Raw genomic sequence first — 22,902 nt, 5'->3', positions numbered from 1 at the left:
TACTGCACCTGCTTCCAACAGCAACAAGCATGTGTCATCCTTCTCAAGCCCACCAGGGGGCAGTGATGGCAGTGATGGCAGTGGCGGCAGTGGTGGCAGTGATGGCAGTGGCGGCAGTGGCGGCAGTGGTGGCAGTGATGGCAGTGGCGGCAGTGGCGGCAGTGGTGGCAGTGACGGCAGTGGCGGCAGTGGCGGCAGTGGTGGCAGTGACGGCAGTGGCGGCAGTGGCGGCAGTGATGGCAGTGGCGGCAGTGATGGCAGTGGCGGCAGTGGCGGCAGTGGCGGCAGTGGCGGCAGTGGCGGCAGTGACGGCAGTGGCGGCAGTGGCGGCAGTGGCGGCAGTGGCGGCAGTGGCGGCAGTGGCGGCAGTGGCGGCAGTGATGGCAGTGGTGGCAGTGAAGGCAGTGGCGGCAGTGGCGGCAGTGGCGGCAGTGATGGCAGTGGCGGCAGTGGCGGCAGTGGCGGCAGTGGCGGCAGTGGCGGCAGTGATGGCAGTGGCGGCAGTGGTGGCAGTGGCGGCAGTGGCGGCAGTGGCGGCAGTGATGGCAGTGGTGGCAGTGATGGCAGTGATGGCAGTGGCGGCAGTGGCGGCAGTGGCGGCAGTGGCGGCAGTGGTGGCAGTGGTGGCAGTGATGGCAGTGGTGGCAGTGGCGGCAGTGGCGGCAGTGGCGGCAGTGGCGGCAGTGATGGCAGTGGCGGCAGTGGTGGCAGTGATGGCAGTGGCGGCAGTGATGGCAGTGGCGGCAGTGATGGCAGTGATGGCAGTGGCGGCAGTGGTGGCAGTGACGGCAGTGATGGCAGTGGTGGCAGTGACGGCAGTGATGGCAGTGGTGGCAGTGACGGCAGTGATGGCAGTGGCGGCAGTGATGGCAGTGGTGGCAGTGGCGGCAGTGGCGGCAGTGGCGGCAGTGGCGGCAGTGGCGGCAGTGGTGGCAGTGGCGGCAGTGGTGGCAGTGATGGCAGTGGCGGCAGTGATGGCAGTGGCGGCAGTGGTGGCAGTGATGGCAGTGGCGGCAGTGGTGGCAGTGACGGCAGTGATGGCAGTGGCGGCAGTGATGGCAGTGGCGGCAGTGATGGCAGTGGCGGCAGTGATGGCAGTGGCGGCAGTGGTGGCAGTGGCGGCAGTGATGGCAGTGGCGGCAGTGATGGCAGTGGTGGCAGTGGCGGCAGTGGCGGCAGTGGCGGCAGTGGCGGCAGTGGCGGCAGTGATGGCAGTGGCGGCAGTGGTGGCAGTGATGGCAGTGGCGGCAGTGATGGCAGTGGCGGCAGTGGTGGCAGTGACGGCAGTGATGGCAGTGGCGGCAGTGATGGCAGTGGCGGCAGTGATGGCAGTGGCGGCAGTGATGGCAGTGGCGGCAGTGGTGGCAGTGGCGGCAGTGATGGCAGTGGCGGCAGTGATGGCAGTGGTGGCAGTGGCGGCAGTGGCGGCAGTGGCGGCAGTGGCGGCAGTGGTGGCAGTGACGGCAGTGATGGCAGTGGCGGCAGTGGTGGCAGTGATGGCAGTGGCGGCAGTGATGGCAGTGGTGGCTTGAGAAGCAGCAGATGGTTGGGAGTGAACACCTTCAGATCACTAGGATCTGTAGATGCTTTTGTTATAGGACGGCTGTTAACAATTGATTCAGCTTCACAAAACACAGTCGACAGATTTTTTTCCTCTTTAGAACGGAATTCAAAACTTTACAAACCAATCTCCCCTAAACACCTCCTGGTGTGATGCAGCTGGAGGATTAAAACTCCACTTCACGTCCTTTTGCGTCAGCATGCCGTTCATGAGATTGTAGCATTGTGTGATTGGATCGCCAAAACTTGCCCACGTCTGGCAATAAACCTTTGCAAATCAATTACAAAGGAATCTGTATCCAACGAAGACAAAACTTCAAGATGTATGGCTCGTATTGCCAGGCTTGTCAAAATAAAGCCATATCTCTTGTGCATTGCACGACCGCGTTTCACTTCAAACGGCCCAAAGCAAACGAATCCAACAGGATTGAACGGGGCTCATCAGGCGTTATTCTGCTGAGACGTCCGCCATTATTTGATATCCAGGAGCAGCAGACAGATGACGACAGATGACACACTTAGACAAGATCTTCCTAATTGACGCAGGCGAGAAAGCACAATATGGTTACGTCCACTCTGACCAGTTTCTTGATGGATATGACCAAGAATAAGACCAGAGATGTGAAGATCTTTAGCCAGGATGACTCGACTGGCATTGCAGCTTTACTAAGCCTCCCACCAACCCTTCTTAAAGCATCGTCCAGGAATGGGTTCAGATTGCAGATATGGAACGTCCTCTTCACACTTCCCACTTGTATCTTGTCTCCTGTCCTCTGACAGAAACAAACAATAGCTTTCTCAGCTGCAACCATATATTCCACAGATAGCATATCCATCTGAACCGTTATGTCCTGTTCCAGCTGCTCAGGATTCATTTCTGATCTTGTCAGGGTTTCTCTCAACTGCCGTCTTTGCTGCACCAAAGACAACAGCAAGTTTTTAAACTTGAGGAGCCAACTTACAGCCTTCTTCAAACTTAACCTGGAGGAAAAGTAATTCATGAGCTTCTCCACAGGACCTTCCTGCTCAACCTGCAGAGTGTTCACCACCAGAGCTTTTACCTCTGGATCTCTGTGATTGCCTCTGGTTGAGTCGGCCAGTTACTCTCAGGTTCCACAAGAAAATCAGGACCACAAAGCCAAGCACCAGTTTTAAGGAATGACTCAACTTTGACACCTCTGGAGGCTAAATCTGCAGGAATTTTTGATGTGTTCACACATCTCCACTGGGACATGTTGGACAGCTGGAGGATTTCAGACCCGTGAGGTCTCAAAACAGAAGTGCTGTCTGTCCAAAACACAGACTCTTCCAGGTTTATTTGCAGCTCCTTCTTCCACAGCTTGACCATCCTGCTGACCATCCTGCTGACCATCCTGCTGACCATCACGGCAGCAGTCCGCTCCATACCTGGGAGGGTGACAGGTTTCAGTGGAGCAACACACGCTTTACCCATTATAAATGCCCAGTGAGCTCTGCCACAGCTGTCATGGAGCTGTCATGGAGCTATCATGGAGCTACAGGGAAGGTTACAGCTCCAAATCCTTCCTCACTTGCATCTGCAAAGTGATGGAGTTGTGCAAATTCAAATTCAGCAAAGTCCACAGGTCCTTGAAGAAGCTGAGAGTTCAAAGAGGTCCCTCGAACATTGCACCACAATCAAAAACTTCACACAGCTTTTTCTTTTTAGAAATCACATCACACCGAGACAGCTGCTCAGGTGGAACTTGAACCCACTGTGACATAATCAGAGCAAAAAGCACGCTGCTCTACCACCTCCTCCTGGCACGGTAAGTGTCTGAATGGCAAACGCTCCCAAATGAAACCCACAAATGCTTTTCATCCTCTTTGAACGGACCAAGTTGTTCATCCTTTTGAATTTCAGGGAGTTTCAACCTTTAGCTGCCTTTCCCACAGTTCATCACATTTTGCCACAGAAATATGATTTACCGCGACATCAGGAGAACAATCTCCTGAAAAACCAGTCTCACATTGAATGGCAGCGTTCTCGCAGCAATAAAGCGTAGGCCTGAAGTGCCTTACTTCACCCTTAACCACTGCCATGACTACACCTTTTCCATGTAGGCGGAGGCTGCATCTCCACAATGTTCTTGAAGCAGACACTTGGATACAGTCACAAGCTGGAGGCAGGTGGAGGCAGGTGGAGGCAGGTGATGGCAGGTGATGGCAGGTGGAGGCAGGTGATGGCAGGTGATGGCAGGTGATGGCAGGTGGAGGCAGGTGGAGGCAGGTGGAGGCAGGTGATGGCAGGTGGAGGCAGCCTCCGTCTGCATCAGCTGCTGAATGTTGGAACAATGTTGCTGCTTTTGCATTTCACTGCAGTGGATTGCCTTCTTTCAGATAAGTTCATACTTTCTGATTTAGAAGAAACTTTAGCTCCTTCTGAGTTCACTTTGGCCATATTAGCTCTATATCTACATCAGACTCCTCCTTTTTTCTCCTTAACAGCTCCTGCTGCTCCTCCGCTCTCCTGCGCGGCTGCTCCTGCTGCTCCTCCGCTCTCCTGCGCGGCTGCTCCTGCTGCTCCTCCGCTCTCCTGCGCGGCTGCTCCTGCTGCTCCTCCGCTCTCCTGCGCGGCTGCTCCTGCTGCTCCTCCGCTCTCCTGCGCGGCTGCTCCTGAGCTCTCTCCGGTGTGGTGCCGTTTTGTGGCTCCACAGATTGACTGAAAACAGTGGGAGGTTTCTGTGATGTATTTGACAGATTGGAGACACCGTTATCGGCCCAATTTCACTTGCAATACTGTCGTTTTACACCGGTGACGCCACAGACTGCGCACTACATGAGCCAACAGCGCCCTCTGTAGGAATCTGTGTTACAGACACAATAATTGTGACCAATAAATGGTTGTTGGAGTTAGTCTCCTTCATAAAGGTCGTTTTCATCTCATCAACACAGTCTTTCCTGTTCTGGAGGAATCATAGATATCACCACATGGTGCAGCTGAGCGGCCACATGGTGCAGCTGAGCGGCCACATGGTGCAGCTGAGCGGCCACATGGTGCAGCTGAGCGGCCACATGGTGCAGCTGAGCGGCCACATGGTGCAGCTGAGCGGCCACATGGTGCAGCTGAGCGGCCACATGGTGCAGCTGAGCGGCCACATGGTGCAGCTGAGCGGCCTCGTTTCTACATCCTCCACGTTTGTCCTCAACTCTGTCATTTGATCTTTTTTACCTTTGATTTCCTTTATTCTTGAAGCTTTTCCACTTTATAGATAGATAGATAGATAGATAGATAGATAGAGAGAGAGAGATAGAGAGAGAGAGAGAGAGAGAGAGAGAGAGAGAGAGAGAGAGAGAGAGAGAGAGAGAGAGAGAGAGAGAGAGAGAGAGAGAGAGAGAGAGAGAGAGAGAGAGAGAGAGAGAGAGGGGTAATGATGACGCGGTCTTGCCCCACCCCCCGTCAGTTTGTAGATTGGAGGAAAGGAGATAGTCTGTACTAAAGCTAAACACTGCAGGAATCAATCTAAAAACACTCAGGACATAAATGAAGCACAAATAGCAAAGTAAGAAGGTTAAAAGCTCTGAAAAGTCCATTGTGCATGTTATGGGACCTTTAAGTCAAAAGACAAGAGCGAGTGAAGCAATTTTCCGTCAAAATCCTGCGTGAGTCTGAGACAAAGCGGCTCCGTCCCTGCACGGCTCCGTCCCTGCACCGGCTCCGTCCCTGCACCGGCTCCGTCCCTGCACGGCTCCGTCCCTGCACGGCTCCGTCCCTGCACCGGCTCCGTCCCTGCACGGCTCCGTCCCTGCACGGCTCCGTCCCTGCACCGGCTCCGTCCCTGCACGGCTCCGTCCCTGCACCGGCTCCGTCCCTGCACCGGCTCCGTCCCTGCACCGGCTCCGTCCCTGCACGGCTCCGTCCCTGCACCGGCTCCGTCCCTGCACGGCTCCGTCCCTGCACGGCTCCGTCCCTGCACCGGCTCCGTCCCTGCACGGCTCCGTCCCTGCGCGCGGCCCCGGGAGAGAATGAGAAGAGGCGCGCCCGTCTCTTTGTCTGCTCGGCGCAGCACAAACTCCTTTATATTGCAAATACACATTTTAAACCCGCTTTGCTCATTTTCTCCAGCGTGTTTTGCCGTGACTTGGAAGCCTCAGTAAATGTGCTGTTGCACGCTCCTGCGGTGATGTGTGTTCATTGACAATGTTGCAGTGTGTTGTTATGGTTACATATCATTTTGTTGGTTTAAGTATAATTTGTCCGAATTAAGAATAAGTTTGACTAAGAATTAAAGTCACTCCCTCTCTAGGCCACACCTCCAAGGTCAGATAAAAAGACAAAACGAGCCGGGTCCACTGCCTGTTTCCTCTTTCAGAAAAGGAGACGGAGGAGGTATGAATGTTAAATATAAATATGAATATTAACTACCTAAAATCCTACACGTGTTGTCCACAATGTAATGGCTCGTCCCACAGAATATATTTTACATATTACAAAGAACAGCTTAAACATTGAGCTGAATTTACAGTTTTGAAAATACAAGGCGTCAATCAATAAATCAATCAATCAAAAGATTAAAGAACAATAAATCTCTGGGGATTCACCTCAGAGTGTATAAAGCTCTAAAGACACACCTCAGAGTGTATAAAGCTCTAAAGACACACCTCAGAGTGTATAAAGCTCTAAAGACACACCTCAGAGTGTATAAAGCTCTAAAGACACACCTCAGAGTGTATAAAGCTCTAAAGACACACCTCAGAGTGTATAAAGCTCTAAAGACACACCTCAGAGTGGTATAAAGCTCTAAAGACACACCTCAGAGCGGTATAAAGCTCTAAAGACACACTTCAGAGTGTATAAAGGTCTAAAGACACACCTCAGAGTGTATAAAGCTCTAAAGACACACCTCAGAGTGTATAAAGCTCTAAAGACACACCTCAGAGAGTATAAAGCTCTAAAGACACACCTCAGAGTGTGTAAAGCTCTAAAGACACACCTCAGAGTGGTATAAAGCTCTAAAGACACACCTCAGAGTGGTATAAAGCTCTAAAGACACACCTCAGAGTGTATAAAGCTCTAAAGACACACCTCAGAGTGGTATAAAGCTCTAAAGACACACCTCAGAGCGTATAAAGCTCTAAAGACACACCTCAGAGCGTATAAAGCTCTAAAGACACACCTCAGAGTGTATAAAGCTCTAAAGACACACCTCAGAGTGTATAAAGCTCTAAAGACACACCTCAGAGCGTATAAAGCTCTAAAGACACACCTCAGAGCGTATAAAGCTCTAAAGACACACCTCAGAGTGTTATAAAGCTCTAAAGACACACCTCAGAGTGTATAAAGCTCTAAAGACACACCTCAGAGTGTATAAAGCTCTAAAGACACACCTCAGAGCGTATAAAGCTCTAAAGACACACCTCAGAGTGTATAAAGCTCTAAAGACACACCTCAGAGTGTATAAAGCTCTAAAGACACACCTCAGAGTGTATAAAGCTCTAATGACACACCTCAGAGTGTATAAAGCTCTAAAGACACACCTCAGAGTGTATAAAGCTCTAAAGACACACCTCAGAGCGTATAAAGCTCTAAAGACACACCTCAGAGCGTATAAAGCTCTAAAGACACACCTCAGAGTGTTATAAAGCTCTAAAGACACACCTCAGAGTGTATAAAGCTCTAAAGAGACACCTCAGAGTGGTATAAAGCTCTAAAGACACACCTCAGAGTGTATAAAGCTCTAAAGACACACCTCAGAGCGTATAAAGCTCTAAAGACACACCTCAGAGCGGTATAAAGCTCTAAAGACACACCTCAGAGTGTTATAAAGCTCTAAAGACACACCTCAGAGCGTATAAAGCTCTAAAGACACACCTCAGAGCGTATAAAGCTCTAAAGACACACCTTAGAGTGTATAAAGCTCTAAAGACACACCTCAGAGCGGTATAAAGCTCTAAAGACATCATGTCCCTGAGACTAAAAGAAGGGAGGGAGTGACTGGACTGTGCCTCATATAGACTATTATTCTATTCTGAATGTGACTATTTGAAATTATGTTAGCACTTTAAATAGATAAAGCCAGCTACAGAATCAAAAGTTTTCTCAACATACAAACTTATTATTACAGCATTGTTTTTTGTATTTGGCTCATTATGTGTATATATAAGATTGTCTTATGCTGTCTTGTGTTCAGCCTGGATTTAAATACGTTTGGGAGTATTTGTTCCATTTGTTCCATTCCAAAAGAACGGAACAAATACTCCCAAAATATACTTGATTGAGATTGGTCTGTATGAGGCACAGTCAAATCAATCCTTCCCCTCTTTAGATAGTAAGGATATGATGGCTTCCTTCCAACTCTGTGGGACCTGAGCTTGTTTAAGTGCCCAGTTAAAAGTTGAAAAAAGCAAACGAGTAAATATGTCATTTAGAGCTTTATACCACTCCGAGGTGAACCCGTCACACCCCGGAGATTTATTGTTTTATAGTCTCACCCGCTGCAGGACACTCTGTCCACTCTGGAGAGCAGCTTCAGTGACTGATCCACCCTCGCTGTGTGAAGGAGACGTTTCACACTCTGTCCTTCTGCTGCTGTCAGACTTTATATCAAACACTGTTAGTCCTGGACATGTGTCACTCAGCTTCATGATCATGTGCAATACTGTGACATGTCAATCATCCTGGTGGCAATTTTTTTCTGTCCATATAACAGCTGTAAACAAGAGTGTTATTATTATTAAGATTATATAGACGCTGGAAAGTCAGGCATCAATGACTTTGATGAGGAGGTGTGGCCAACCGGCAGCGTGGAGTAGAGACAGGTGTAGGGAGTGGTCTGATGAGGAGGTGTGGCTGACTGACAGAGTGGAGTAGAGACAGGTGTAGGGAGTGCTCTGATGAGGAGGTGTGGCTGACTGACAGAGTGGAAAGACACCAGCAGACAGGACGTGAGCAGACTTCGTGAGCTTGAGACATCCAATGTGGGATGAATATGTAAGTTCCAGTCTCCACCACAGACAAGGGTTCCCTCAGAGTGGTTTGTATCAGATCTATAACTTCAGTATAGAAGGTGAGGTCACTTCCTGGTGGAGCATATACATTTATCAAAGTAAACACACTTCCATTAATAGTTCCTTTGACCAGTACAAATCCGCCATCTTTATCTTTGTGTTCAAAACTCTGTTCAAAGGCTGTTCTGCTTGAGATCAATATGGCCACGCCCCTCTTATGTTTGCCCCTGTATGAGGAAAAGTAAAGTCTGTTATAACTAAATGTAGTTAGGCACTCAATATGCCATTACATTAAAAGTTGCTATTTCAGATGACATTGTATTAATTCAAGTCTGCTTTTGTTACACAAAATGCATAAAAACCCTGACCTATGCCAAATACATGAAAATCATTTTGTAGGTTTTACTTGGGCATTTACAAACTAAAGTTGGAACACATTGGCCCACATTAGTCAAATACTCACATGCCTCCAGTTAAGTCCAGGTCCCTTTCATCATATTGGGGGTCTGATAGTGAATCCGCAAATGGTAATGTCTCCTCTGGTGTAACAAATATCTGTATTTTTCTATCCACATTGAGCCTCAGCGTTGTAGGATAAAGCAGAGCTTTTATCCACTTCTGTCTCAGGTGAAATTTCACTTGGTCAGATGTGTTGTGTTTCTTGACCACTCTCACAGAGTAGTTGTTGAACAAGAAGACGTGGAGCTTTGGTTGATCTGGTCCGGCCTGCGGCGTGACGTTTGGATGACTGAAGTTGGGGAACTTCACTTGGACCTTTCCATTGGAACTCTTGAGAGGGAGATCATTCTTGATTTGCCTGGCAAATTTAAAGATACACTTTGTGAATTTCTCTCATGAAGCCTGCATAAATTCCTGGAAGACCTAACTCCACCCAATCTACGTCCACTGCTACACCAGGGCCACCTGATCTCCAGCATCAATCAACACACCCAAGTTACTCCTCCCCGTGGCACGGTGCACCTCCTCTGCTCCCGATCAGTGCACAGCCCCATTCAAACCCACCACCTCCCCTCCTCCTCCTCTGCATCCCTCACATCGTCCTCACATCGTCCCATCATCATCTCTACCCTCTCCTCATATCTACCACCACCAGTCTCTACGCCCCAGGGGGTGAGACATCTAATACAATTATATTATGGAGCGCCCATGATGGCGACGTCTTCCGCCGGGGTCTGAGCGCCAACTCAGGCCGCGAAATAAAGCTCGCTAAACAGCTCTTTTTGTGTTTGTCTCTCCAGGGTGAAATACATTTCCCTTGCCTTATTATTAAAGACAGGACAAAAATGGTGGTTATTTAAAGACATTTACTTGCCGTTAAGAATGAGGAATGAAGTCAGTGTCTTGACATTGTCTTGCACATGATGAATTCAAGAAACTAAAACTCTTCTTTGTGTTCACAGGCAGAAGTACAAGAGCGCATCACAGAGGTAAGTGAGCCAAACTAAATCTGACTGGGTCTGGACCAGGACTAAATTAGATTATAACAGGTGGAAACAGGACTCCAGCAGGTGGTCAAAACAGGACTAACCTAAACTAAATTACACCCAGACCCAACTAAAACAGGGCTAAAACTAATGAAGCAGGACCAGTTCAAGTAGACAAATTAGAAAACAGACTAAAACAAGACGAAACCAGGCCAAAACAGGACTAAAACTTCACTTAATCAGATGCAAATAAGATGAAACCTGGCCCAAACAGGAGTAACACCAGGAACAATGCAGGTGCAGGTCTTCAGAAACTTAAGCTCAGATTCAAATGAGGACTGGTGGTAAACCTGAGGCACTAATACATACCGGAGTGTCTCTGAGTTTGTGGAGATGTTTTCATTTCAGTTGATCTTCATCTCCTCTGCCTCAGCTTTGTTCTCATATTCAGAGGAGTCTTTGGATGAGTCATTTTTGAATTGGAGCTGAAGTTAAGATGGTAATTTTCCAAATCGGTTGAATTGAACAGTTAGTGTGCCTTCGGTAGGGGACCGCTCTGGATCCTTTCTAATAGGCCATTTGTGCATCAGCGAGGTGTGAGGCACTTCTGCTTAGATCTGACAGAGAAGTCTAAACAAGCCTTCACTCTCCAACTCTCCTGGCAAGATTCGTCTGCTGGTTTGGCCCCACATGTGCCTAGACATTTAATGGAGATAAGTTTGTTATTTTAGGTTTGGGAGCAGGACCACACCCCTTTGTGCAGCTACACTATTTAAGCTTACACCTATGTTCATGACGTCGTGCACATGCTCAATGGCGGCGGAAGCCCTCGCTTGAATACACACTCGTTCCTTACTTTTCTACGGATCAGCTTAACCTCGTTCCGTACGATGCATCGGCCCGACCCAGGCCTCACCTCGCCCAGCTCAGGGGATTCATACTGGGCCATCCTCCACTGGAATCCTGGTGGTCCCAGTCCCATCATTTCAGCTGTTCATTTTTTTTGCCTTCTCCCACTTCATCTGACTCACGCCAGTATTCTCTCTCTCTCTCTCTCTCTCTCTCCAGTTTCCAGTTTTTTTATCCTTGGGTTCCGTGTTGCCAGGTTCCAGTCGCTTCTCCTCGGGATTCTGCGTTGCCAGGTTACCACGTTTTATCCTCGAGCACCGCATTGTCAGGTTCAGCTCCATGTTCCACTTTCCTTCAAGCCCCGGGCTTCCAGGTCTGCCCACCACCAAGCACCAGATTGCCCTCACGCTCCAACCCCGAAAGGGTGCCTCCACCCACTGGTCATCGCGCCAGAATACTTTTGGCCCCAGATACCTCTTCAACTCCAGATTAACTGTTTTTCTATCTCAAAGCACTAGTTCCCCTCCTGAGCGGTTCCAACTCCAGTCTATTTGCACTTGAAGCATGTCCGCCTGTCCTTCCGAGAAAGTCTGATCCCTCTTTCACCGTGGAACTCCTCAGGGTTTCTACTTTTTCCCAAAGAGGTTTGGTAGTTTTTCCTTGATGAAAAGGAGGGTCCAAGGACAGGGGGCCTGACTCATGTTAGCTTCGTCGCGCAGACTCATGCCGCTTAAGCCACTACTTCCATCAAACCTATTTAGAGCCTCCGCTGGGCCCGGGATGCCGCCTCCTCCAGTGTCACCGCCCCCTTGAGTGTCACCGCCTCCGGACACTGGGATGGCGACGCCGGAATGCCGCCCCATCCAGTGTCGCCCGCCCCCTCCGGGATCGCCGCAGCCGGCCACCGGGAAGCCACCTCCGGGATCGCCACAGCCGGGCATCGAGACGCCCCCTCCAGTTTCACCGTCGCCAGGCACCAGGATGCCCCCTTTGGATCATCCCCCATGGGCAAGCCCTTAATCTCTCGCCTCCCGACCCTAGCATCTTCTGTTCATCACTCCAAAGCGTTGCCATTCTTATCCAGTCCATCAAGTCGCTGCTCCACTTTGATATTACATTCCATCAGCCGGTGTTGGGGGTTACTTTAAGGCAAGTGGTTCTTCCCCCCAGCTTGAGCTTCTCCACTTCATTTGTGAGTTTGCATGTCTTCAGCTGCCTTGTTTTAGATCGATACCATCAGGATTTCCGCCCTTGTGTCGGGCCATCCATGTTCATGGCTATCCAGGCCCGGACACTTTTCCCCGCTGTAGAGCGTTCGAGGGTGCACACTCGGCTCCTACGCACCACACTCACCTGCTGTTGCTGCCGCTGCCTCCTCTCCGGTGGGCCAACCAGAGACACTGGCGCAAGTTGTCGCGGTTGGTCTGGTCACGTGACCTGGAGGAGGATTGAAATGTGTGTTTTTGTTATGTATTATAGTTTAATTTGTTATTATTGTCTGCAACTGGGACCTGGCACACCAATACCAGAGGAGAAAAAACTGGGACCTGGCACACCGACCAGAGGAGAAAAGACTGGGACCTGGCACACCAATACCAGAGGAGAAAAGACTGGGACCTGGCACACCGACCAGAGGAGAAAAGAGCTAGCAAACAGTCCTTCCTGTCTTCCAGATAGGACCTTAACCAGTTTAGGGCGGGGCCAGTGGTGCCCACCTTGTCCTCTAGTCTCTGTAAGAGGGTCCCACCCTGTCCTCTAGTCTCTGTAAGAGGGTCCCACCCTGTCCTCTAGTCTCTGTAAGAGGGTCCCACCCTGTCCTCTAGTCTCTGTAAGAGGGTCCCACCCTGTCCTCTAGTCTCTGGAAGAGGGTCCCACCCAGTCCTCTAGTCTCTGTAAGAGGGTCCCACCCTGTCCTCTAGTCTCTGTAAGAGGGCCCCACCCAGTCCTCTAGTCTCTGTAAGAGGGCCCCACCCAGTCCTCTAGTCTCTGTAAGAGGGTCCCACCCTGTCCTCTAGTCTCTGTAAGAGGGCCCCACCCTGTCCTCTAGTCTCTGTAAGAGGGTCCAACCATGTCCTCTAGTCTCTGTAAGAGGGTCCCACCCAGTCCTCTAGTCTCTGTAAGAGGGTCCCACCATGTCCTCTAGCCCCTTTAAGAGGGCCCCATGATGCAGCACTCCGATCCAACAGAATTAAGACTGAGGCTTTGCCCGTGTCAGTGTTCAGGCGGATCTCATTTGTCACCTTGACAACAGCAGTCTCAGTCACCATGACAACAGCAGTCTCAGTCACCATGACAACAGCAGTCTCAGTCACCATGACAACAGCAGTCTCAATCACCATGACAACAGCAGTCTCAGTCACCATGACAATAGCAGTCTCAATCACCATGACAACAGCAGTCTCAGTCACCATGACAACAGCAGTCTCAATCACCATGACAACAGCAGTCTCAGTCACCATGACAACAGCAGTCTCAGTCACCATGACAACAGCAGTCTCAGTGCTGTGATGAGGTCTAAAACCTGACTGAAAAACATCAAATGAGTCGTTTATTAAGAGGAAATCTGTGACTGTTGTAAACAACCTTTTCAAGGACTTTGTCCCAAAATGTCAGATTAGAGATGGACCGGTCATGACTCAGGACTGCAGCATCAAGACTGCTCTTCTTTAGGAGAGGCTTTATGACCACTTCCCCTGACCCCTCCTCCTGCTCTTCTTTAGGAGAGGCTTTATGACCCCTGACCCCTCCCCCTGCTCTTCTTTAGCAGAGGCTTTATGACCGCAGTTTTTAAAGACTTTGGAAATATTCCAGATTGAAGCGACATGTTAATTATGTGAGTGAATGGTGCTAACAAACTGTTCAGCACAGACTTTAGAAATCTGGTGGGTAACACATCAAGGCAGCATGTAGATGAACTCAGACTGGTGATGATCTCATGGACAGTTTTGTCAGTTACTGGTGCAAAGTGAGTTAGTTCTAAGTGTCTTGGTGGTTTTAGGGTAATTTTTTGCATTGTGGAATTTATAGCATTTTTAATGCCCTGAACTTTGTCATTAAAGAATAATGCAAACTCATTACACTTGATGTGGAAATGAGTTCTAACGGCAGCTGAGCTGGAGGGTTTGTTCATCTGTTTACTGTGGCAACAGGACACGCCAGTTGTTACTGCAGCTTCCAATTATTTCAGAGAAATATCTTTCCCTAGTTCTACATAAGATTAGGTTGTACATGTTCAGCTTTTCTTTGTAAATCTCTTTTTGAACCTGGAGCTTTGACTTGCGCCATTTCCGTTCGGCCCTGCGGCACTCCCTTTTCTGTGCCCTGACCCAATCATCATTTCTCCACGGCGCCTTCTGCTTATTTTTAACCATTTTAGCCTTTACAGGGGCGATGGTGTCCAGAACATTCAAAACACTAGATGTAACAGAGTTCAACAAATCATTTACATTAGAACATGAGACATTTTCAAAGTTTATCATTTCCATAAACAGTGCACCTGTGCCATCACTTATGTGTCTCCTCTGAACAACTGCAGGACCAACCGGAGGTTTGGGAGAAACAGACAGGTCAAAGAAGACACAGAAATGATCAGACAGAGCAACATCGATCACATTAACATTTGAAATATTTACCCCCTTTGTAATTATGAGATCTAGAGTGTGTCCTTTGCTGTGGGTGGGGCCTCTCACATGCTGAGTAAGACTGAAGGTTTCAAGGACAGCATCAAGCTCTTTAGCGTTTCTGTCACAAATATTATCAACATGCACATTGAAATCACCTGTAATGACCAAACCATCAAAGTCTGTGCATACGACGGAAACATTTCAGTAAAATCCTCAATAAAACTTTGGCAGTGCTGGAGAGGCTTGTATAAAACAATGAAGAGAATGGATGGAGACCGTTTTAGCTCCATTTTAAAGGATACATACTCAAATGATGAAAACACCCCAAAAGACAACCTGCGGGTAATTATTTCATCTCTAAAGACAGCACAGACTCCACCCCCTTTTTTGTTTTCTCGTGTTTCAGATTCAAACTTAAAGTTGGGTGGAGCAGATTCTATCAGAACTACATTTCCTGTGTTTTTGTCAAGCCATGTTTCAGTTAAAAACATAAAATCAAGATTATAGGAAGAAATGAAATTATTAATTAAGAGAGATTTGTTACATAAGGATCTGACATTTAGCACAGCAAGTTTCAGACTAGTTTCAGTGGGACTGGGCTTTATCTTTTCACAGGGAATATGAATCACATTTCTCAGATTGGGCCTGACTCGCATTTTGTTTTTCCATCTGTGTGATGATGTGACTACAGAAATAGCACTAGGGGGGGCTCTTTTTACATAGGGCCCCGGGTTGGTTTGATTTTGAATGTTGAATGTGACAATAAGTCCCGGCAACGCTGAGACCCAGTGCATCCTAGCTATGGGAGATACCAGGTGAAAGGCGAGGTTGGATGGGTGGTGGGGCTTTTGTAGCCAAGGAGAGTTTGGGACCAGGTGAGAGGCGAGGGGGGGGTGGGTGTTGGGGCTTTTGTTGGTGTAGTCGGCTTGTGCGGGGAAGAGATAAGTAATGACATAACCCTTGATCTTGCTATATTGGGCTTGAGTGGAGCCATCTTAAGTCCTGATTTGATCAGACTTTCAAGATGGCTGTGAAGGCCCCTGGGTGAAGGTGGAGATGAGAAGGAGAGTGAGGAATTTGTAGTGGGAGTAGATGTTGTAGGGGAATCCAGGGCTTGTCTGAAGGCAGGGGCGATGACAGGGGCGATGACAGGGATGTTGTTGGGCCTGTCACGGATGGGTCCGAGGCCTTTGAAGATTGTTGTGGTGCTGTTGCTGATGAGTCCTTTGCTGGAGGCGGTGGAGGTGAATGTGGAGCAGCTGCTGATGAGTCCTTTGGTGGAGGCTGAGGTTGTGGTGCTGTTGATGTTGAAACATTGGCTCTGGCTGATGGAGCAGGAATTCTTCTCTCATTCCTCTCTTCTCTAACTCTCTGCTCAGGACCCTGTCCAGGCCCAGTCCAATGCCTCAGAGCGTGGAGCAGGTTCTGTGTCAGCACCCTCACTCCTCCTCTGCACCCTCACCCCTCCTCTGCACCCTCACCCCTCCTCTGCACCCTCACCCCTCCTCTGCACCCTCACCCCTCCTCTGCACCCTCACTCCACCTCTGCACCCTCACTCCTCCTCTGCACCCTCACCCCTCCTCTGCACCCTCACTCCTCCTCTGCACCCTCACCCCTCCTCTGCACCCTCACCCCTCCTCTGCACCCTCACTCCTCCTCTGCACCCTCACTCCACCTCTGCACCCTCACTCCACCTCTGCACCCTCACCCCTCCTCTGCACCCTCACCCCTCCTCTGCACCCTCACTCCTCCTCTGCACCCTCACTCCTCTGCACCCTCACTCCACCTCTACACCCTCACTCCACCTCTGCACCCTCACTCCACCTCTGCACCCTCACTCCACCTCAGCACCCTCACTCCACCTCTGCACCCTCACTCCACCTCTGCACCCTCACTCCACCTCTGCACCCTCACTCCACCTCTGCACCCTCACTCCTCCTCTGCATCCTCACTCCTCCTCCGCACCCTCACTCCTCCTCTGCACCCTCACTCCTCTGCACCCTCACTCCACCTCTACACCCTCACTCCACCTCTGCACCCTCACTCCACCTCTGCACCCTCACTCCACCTCTACACCCTCACTCCACCTCTGCACCCTCACTCCACCTCTGCACCCTCACTCCACCTCAGCACCCTCACGCCACCTCTACACCCTCACTCCACCTCTGCACCCTCACTCCACCTCAGCACCCTCACTCCACCTCTGCACCCTCACTCCTCCTCTGCATCCTCACTCCTCCTCCGCACCCTCACTCCTCCTCTGCACCCTCACTCCTCTGCACCCTCACTCCACCTCTGCACCCTCACTCCACCTCTGCACCCTCACTCCACCTCTGCACCCTCACTCCTCCTCTGCACCCTCACTCCTCCTCTGCATCCTCACTCCTCCTCCGCACCCTCACTCCTCCTCTGCACCCTCACTCCTCTGCACCCTCACTCCACCTCTGCACCCTCACTCCACCTCAGCACCCTCACTCCACCTCTGCACCCTCACTCCACCTCTGCACCCTCACTCCACCTCAGCACCCTCACTCCACCTCAGCACCCTCACTCCACCTCTGCACCCTCACTCCACCTCTGCACCCTCACTCCTCCTCTGCACCCTCACTCCACCTCAGCACCCTCACTCCACCTCTGCACCCTCACTCCACCTCTGCACCCTCACTCCACCTCACCACCCTCACTCCACCTCTGCACCCTCACTCCTCCTCTGCACCCTCACTCCACCTCTGCACCCTCACTCCACCTCTGCACCCTCACTCCACCTCAGCACCCTCACTCCACCTCTGCACCCTCACGCCACCTCTACACCCTCACTCCACCTCTGCACCCTCACTCCACCTCAGCACCCTCACTCCACCTCTGCACCCTCACTCCTCCTCTGCATCCTCACTCCTCCTCCGCACCCTCACTCCTCCTCTGCACCCTCACTCCTCTGCACCCTCACTCCACCTCTGCACCCTCACTCCACCTCTGCACCCTCACTCCTCCTCTGCACCCTCACTCCTCCTCTGCACCCTCACCCCTCCTCTGCACACTCTTTGGACAGCCATGTGTTCAGCTGAAGCAGCTAAACTTGTTTCTCTTCCTGTCGATGTTTAGAACAGGTTTTGATTTCCATTGTATCAAGAACGTGGAATAACTTCAACTAGAAAATCTACAATGGCTGAAGCCATTGCTGGAGTGTCTGCGTCTCTCCCTCTCCCCCCCTCTCTCTGTCCCCTCTCTCTCTCTCTCTCTCTCTCTCTCTCTCGCTCGACTGGCTCCGTCACAAAATTCTAAAGAATAAAGCCTAAAGAATAAAGCCTAAAGAATTCCGCAGACACTCATAATGCCCGAATTCATTTTAAATGGGGAAAAAGTACTAATACTTTTGAAAATTAAAAAAAAGTACGAGTTGTTCAAATGTCAAAAGTAATAGCACACGTACTACTGTGAAAGCGATCGTAATGAGGTATAACATGTTGAAATCGGTTGAAGCGTTAAGGAGTTGAAACTGGCTAAATGGAAAATCATGGAAAATATAATAATAAAAAATACGTGAAATACAAGAACATATAGTGCCTGTGTGACATCACGCAGATACTCAATAAGTTCTTTTAAAAAATATAAAACACACTGTGACGGAGCCAGTCCGTCTTTAACTGGTGTCGCCGCTTATTTGCTGAGCAACCGCGCGGTCGTCATGCCCGCGCGCACTTTCCAACACACACTCATACATTCCCCGCTCCCCGCGCTTCCCTCTGTTTCATTCATTCGCATCAGACGCTACACACGCATCTTTCCCCTCACTCCTCCGTCACTAATCCACAGGCTGCACACTTGCGCGCGTTAGCTTCATTCTAAGCACACACACGCCAATTGTTTCCTGTTTTGTCACGAAGCCGCGCTCCGTCGATGCGTCGCGTTGGGTCGAAACCGAGCCAGGACTTCCGGGAAGTTTAAATGGGCGCTGTTCGCGCCGTGGTGCTGACCATGTGACACCGGGTATTCTATGTGTTTATATTGCTTTATTTTGAACATGTGTATATAATTAATGATGTATTATGTTGTAGGAAGAAGCCACAACAGTTTATTGTCAGTTTATTTGGGATTTGAATTATCTAGTTATTTTGCTCAGTGGGAGGGGCAAGTGAGGAATAAAGGCGAGCCGCTCTTGGCTGTGGGAGGAGTCTGTCTCCGACAACAGAGAAGGTAACAGTGAGAGAGAGAGAGTAAAAGAGAGAGAGAGAAAGAGAAAGAGAGTGAGTTAAAGAGAGCGAGTTAAAGTTGAACTCAAAGTTGGAACGCTGTAAATTGATGTATTTTGGATTTTCGGACCTTTTTGCTCACTGTATATATTTTTGCACTTTGGTTTTTGCCCAATAAATCCACCTGAGCACTTGAAATCTGACTTTGCCATTGTTTTGAGAGAGAGCCCCGCTACAGACACAACAAAAAACAGAAACAGATTTGAAACAGAACAGGACCAGAGAAGATATCAAACAAAAGAAAAAGAAGAAGACAAGAAAAACTTCTCAATTACATAAATTCAACTCACCCCAAGTCCAAAGTGAATGTCCCATTTAAAGTCCACATGTGATGTTTTCTTCTTCTCCATATCCTTAAGTCTGTGATCATGTCGGCACAGTCCTTGATTATGGGCTCAGTTTATGGCATACATTTTTTTTGTGATGGCCTTTTTCCCTGCTCAGGAGTAAGTTCCAAAGTCCGTGAGTGAAGTCCTGAAGCCCAAATACATAGTTCTGAAATTAAGTGGGATGATGATGTCAAAAACAGTTTGTAGATCTTTATTGATCTCTGTCCAATATTTATGAGCAACAAGACAGTCGTAAACACATGATAGTGGTTTGCCTCCTGGTGCCACAGTTTTCTCCAACAGTTAGAATTACCCTGTGAATAATGTGCACTCTGAAATGGTGTTACGATCAGAGTTGGGGTAACGCGTTAGAGTACTCAAATGACGTTTTTAGAAAAACGAGAAACATCAGTTGTTTGTACCCATGTAATCTAGTACTCCCCTAGTAGTCAGCTGCAAATATGACTTGACCCCAAAAAAATTCTAACAAAAGGTTTTTCAGTGGTTTACAATAGTATCAGATGTACTTAAAAACAGACTAAAAGTTTACCAAAGTTTGACTTCAAGAAAAGCCCCATTTTCAAAATTGGTTACAAGTACATATGTGCGAAAAATAAGTAACATATCCCATAAGTCATTGCATATTTCTTCTTTTTCATATTGTTTTGCCTGGTGTTGGTTGTTCCTGTGGTTCACAACCATTTTTTATTCCAATTACTCAAGACTCAATCCATTAGAACTGTGTGGTACTGTAAACATTAGTCAAAACAGGGCTTCCACGTGAAGGCTCAGTACCACTAACCCCTTTTATAAGTTTTTTTACTATGCTTTTTTTTTTTTTGCCTTTTGTTTTTTACATACTTTTTGATATATATTTATCTGTTTTTTAGACACTTTTCTTATTTACACACCTTAAAGTGTGACCTTAATTAACCATTGGTCGTCACACTCTTCCTCTCACAGAGGTTGATTATAGCAATTCTCACAATTCCCATCTTGACATGGTCCACAAGCAGACATGGTCCACAAGCAGACATGGTCCACAAGCAGACATGGTCCACAAGCAGACATGGTCCACAAGCAGACATGGTCCACAAGCAGACATGGTCCACAAGCAGACATGGTCCACAAGCAGACATGGTCCACAAACAGACATGGTCCACAAGCAGACATGGTCCACAAACAGACATGGTCCACAAACAGACATGGTCCACAAACAGACATGGTCCACAAGCAGACATGGTCCACAAACAGACATGGTCCACAAGCAGACATGGTCCACAAACAGACATGGTCCACAAGCAGACATGGTCCACAAACAGACATGGTCCACAAGCAGACATGGTCCACAAACAGACATGGTCCACAAGCAGACATGGTCCACAAACAGACATGGTCCACAAGCAGACATGGTCCACAAGCAGACATGGTCCACAAGCAGACATGGTCCACAAGCAGACATGGTCCACAAACAGACATGGTCCACAAGCAGACATGGTCCACAAGCAGACATGGTCCACAAGCAGACATGGTCCACAAGCAGACATGGTCCACAAACAGACATGGTCCACAAGCAGACATGGTCCACAAGCAGACATGGTCCACAAGCAGACATGGTCCACAAGCAGACATGGTCCACAAACAGACATGGTCCACAAGCAGACATGGTCCACAAGCAGACATGGTCCACAAGCAGACATGGTCCACAAACAGACATGGTCCACAAGCAGACATGGTCCACAAGCAGACATGGTCCACAAGCAGACATGGTCCACAAACAGAAACAGACATGGTCCGCAAGCAGACATGGTCCACAAACAGACATGGTCCACAAACAGACATGGTCCGCAAACAGACATGGTCCGCAAGCAGACATGGTCCACAAACAGACATGGTCCACAAGCAGACATGGTCCACAAACAGACATGGTCCACAAACAGACATGGTCCACAAACAGACATGGTCCACAAACAGACATGGTCCACAAGCAGACATGGTCCACAAGCAGACATGGTCCACAAACAGACATGGTCCGCAAGCAGACATGGTCCACAAACAGACATGGTCCACAAACAGACATGGTCCACAAACAGACATGGTCCGCAAGCAGACATGGTCCACAAACAGACATGGTCCACAAACAGACATGGTCCACAAACAGACATGGTCCACAAGCAGACATGGTCCACAAACAGACATGGTCCGCAAGCAGACATGGTCCACAAACAGACATGGTCCGCAAACAGACATGGTCCGCAAACAGACATGGTCCGCAAGCAGACATGGTCCACAAACAGACATGGTCCACAAACAGACATGGTCCACAAACAGACATGGTCCACAAACAGACATGGTCCATAAACAGACATGCCTGGTCCATACGCCCTGCCACTGCACCGTTGTGTTCTGCAGTTGTGCAATTACAGTGGATCGTCTGCAGGAGACATTCTGGAGCAGCAGTTTTACTGGTCATAACTGGCAGGTTGTTGTCCACCAGTTTCCATCCCCAATCCACTGTTTTCATGTCACCTTCTTTTCCAATCCACACCATGATCTGGAAGTAAACTCTTTGGCAGTGGTATTTGGTGCAGACTCAGTTGGAGGCAGACGTTCTGGGGCAACAAATGATTTGGCGGTAACGATTTTCTTGCTAAAAAGGTTGTAGCGCAAAGAGGCAAGTGAATGGCTACTCTTTCCGCCGAACAACATCGTCATTGCCCTGGTCCCGGGGTCCTCTGACATTCCTTGCTTGATGTAGGAGCAGAAACACATTTGCACAGGACTGGATGGTTGACTCTCCATTCACAAGTTTCTGGAATTCTGTCTGTTTTCCAACACTAAAAATGCGTGAAGTTGTATCAGCAACTGGGAACACAACTCACTATTCAGGACTTGTTTCATCTCACTGATGTTGTACACTTTGTAGCTTTGGACTTGTCTGAACGAAAATAGAGGCCTCTATTTTTGGTCCCAGCATAGTAGAGGAGAAGAATGAGCACGTCTGTATCCTCCCCTATCAAGGTTGTGGGCCGATGTTCTGAGGCCTTGACTGCAGCTTTGACCATGTCCATGTCTGCCTCACCTGATGCACTGATAACACAGCAGCTCTTCTTCTCCAACTTCTTGGTCATAAGATTGATAAGTCCTTGTTTGCTGCAAGATCTGGAAAGGAAATCATCCTTTCTTCCCACAAACTCAGTCTCTGCATTGAAGTTATCAATGGAGTGTTTTCACCACGTCTCTGATGCGTATTGTCTTTGATGGATGGACCTTCTCTATAACCATCAAAAACAACTATTAAACGGTAAAGTCTGCATATGACTGCAATGGCACCGTAACTGTCACCCTTTTTCCACGCCAAGCGGTGAACCAGAGAACCTCCATCAAGGACATAATGCAGTTGGTGGGATGGAATCCAGGACAGTTTTTTTCAGATTCTTTGTTTGAGAACTCAATGACTGCCTGCACTAATTGGGGCTTGTTGGCTTTACGGAAGATTTCCCTGTCTTCCAACAGGGCTGCAGGAAATGAGCAGAGCTCATAGCTCATTACATCTTCAAGTGAAAACTGCCCAGTTTTTCGACATGATCAGGAACCGTTGGAACAGCAAAGGAGGATCAATGGTTCGGTCTTGGGCAACTTTGACGTGGAGTCATCAGCAAGAGTTTTTGCCTGGTTTTTCCGTTTGAAAGATATATCAAAAACAGGTTTTCCAATCATCTTTTCAATTATCTCATTGCCAACAGTCTCATCCTCATGCACATTCACATTCTCTTTGGTAACAACACCAGTTACAATGTTTTTCAGCGATGGGTCAGGAGAGAATGGTGTGCAAGTGCTTTCCTTGATCTTTTCTAGATCAGAATGATCTCTTTTCAC

General features: G+C 48.9%; 1 protein-coding gene across 2 annotated transcripts in view; it reads left to right on the top strand.

Moving 5' to 3' along the window:
- The window catches only part of LOC140359293 (dual specificity calcium/calmodulin-dependent 3',5'-cyclic nucleotide phosphodiesterase 1A-like), a 268,008-nt gene that overhangs the window by 16,958 nt on the left and 228,148 nt on the right, over positions 1 to 22,902 (top strand). For both annotated transcript variants that reach the window (XM_072444154.1, XM_072444153.1), the window contains exon 2: positions 9,948 to 9,974. In XM_072444154.1, the coding sequence (XP_072300255.1) occupies positions 9,948 to 9,974 (27 nt within the window). The remainder of the gene's footprint in view (positions 1 to 9,947; positions 9,975 to 22,902) is intronic.

This window comes from Eucyclogobius newberryi, unplaced genomic scaffold (genome assembly GCF_026437365.1).
Source record: "Eucyclogobius newberryi isolate DKJ021-1_F unplaced genomic scaffold, fEucNew1.0.hap1 SCAF_14, whole genome shotgun sequence".
NCBI lineage: Eukaryota > Metazoa > Chordata > Actinopteri > Gobiiformes > Gobiidae > Eucyclogobius > Eucyclogobius newberryi.
Note: the sequence above shows the minus strand (reverse complement) of the source record. Positions and strands in the feature narration are given on the sequence as shown.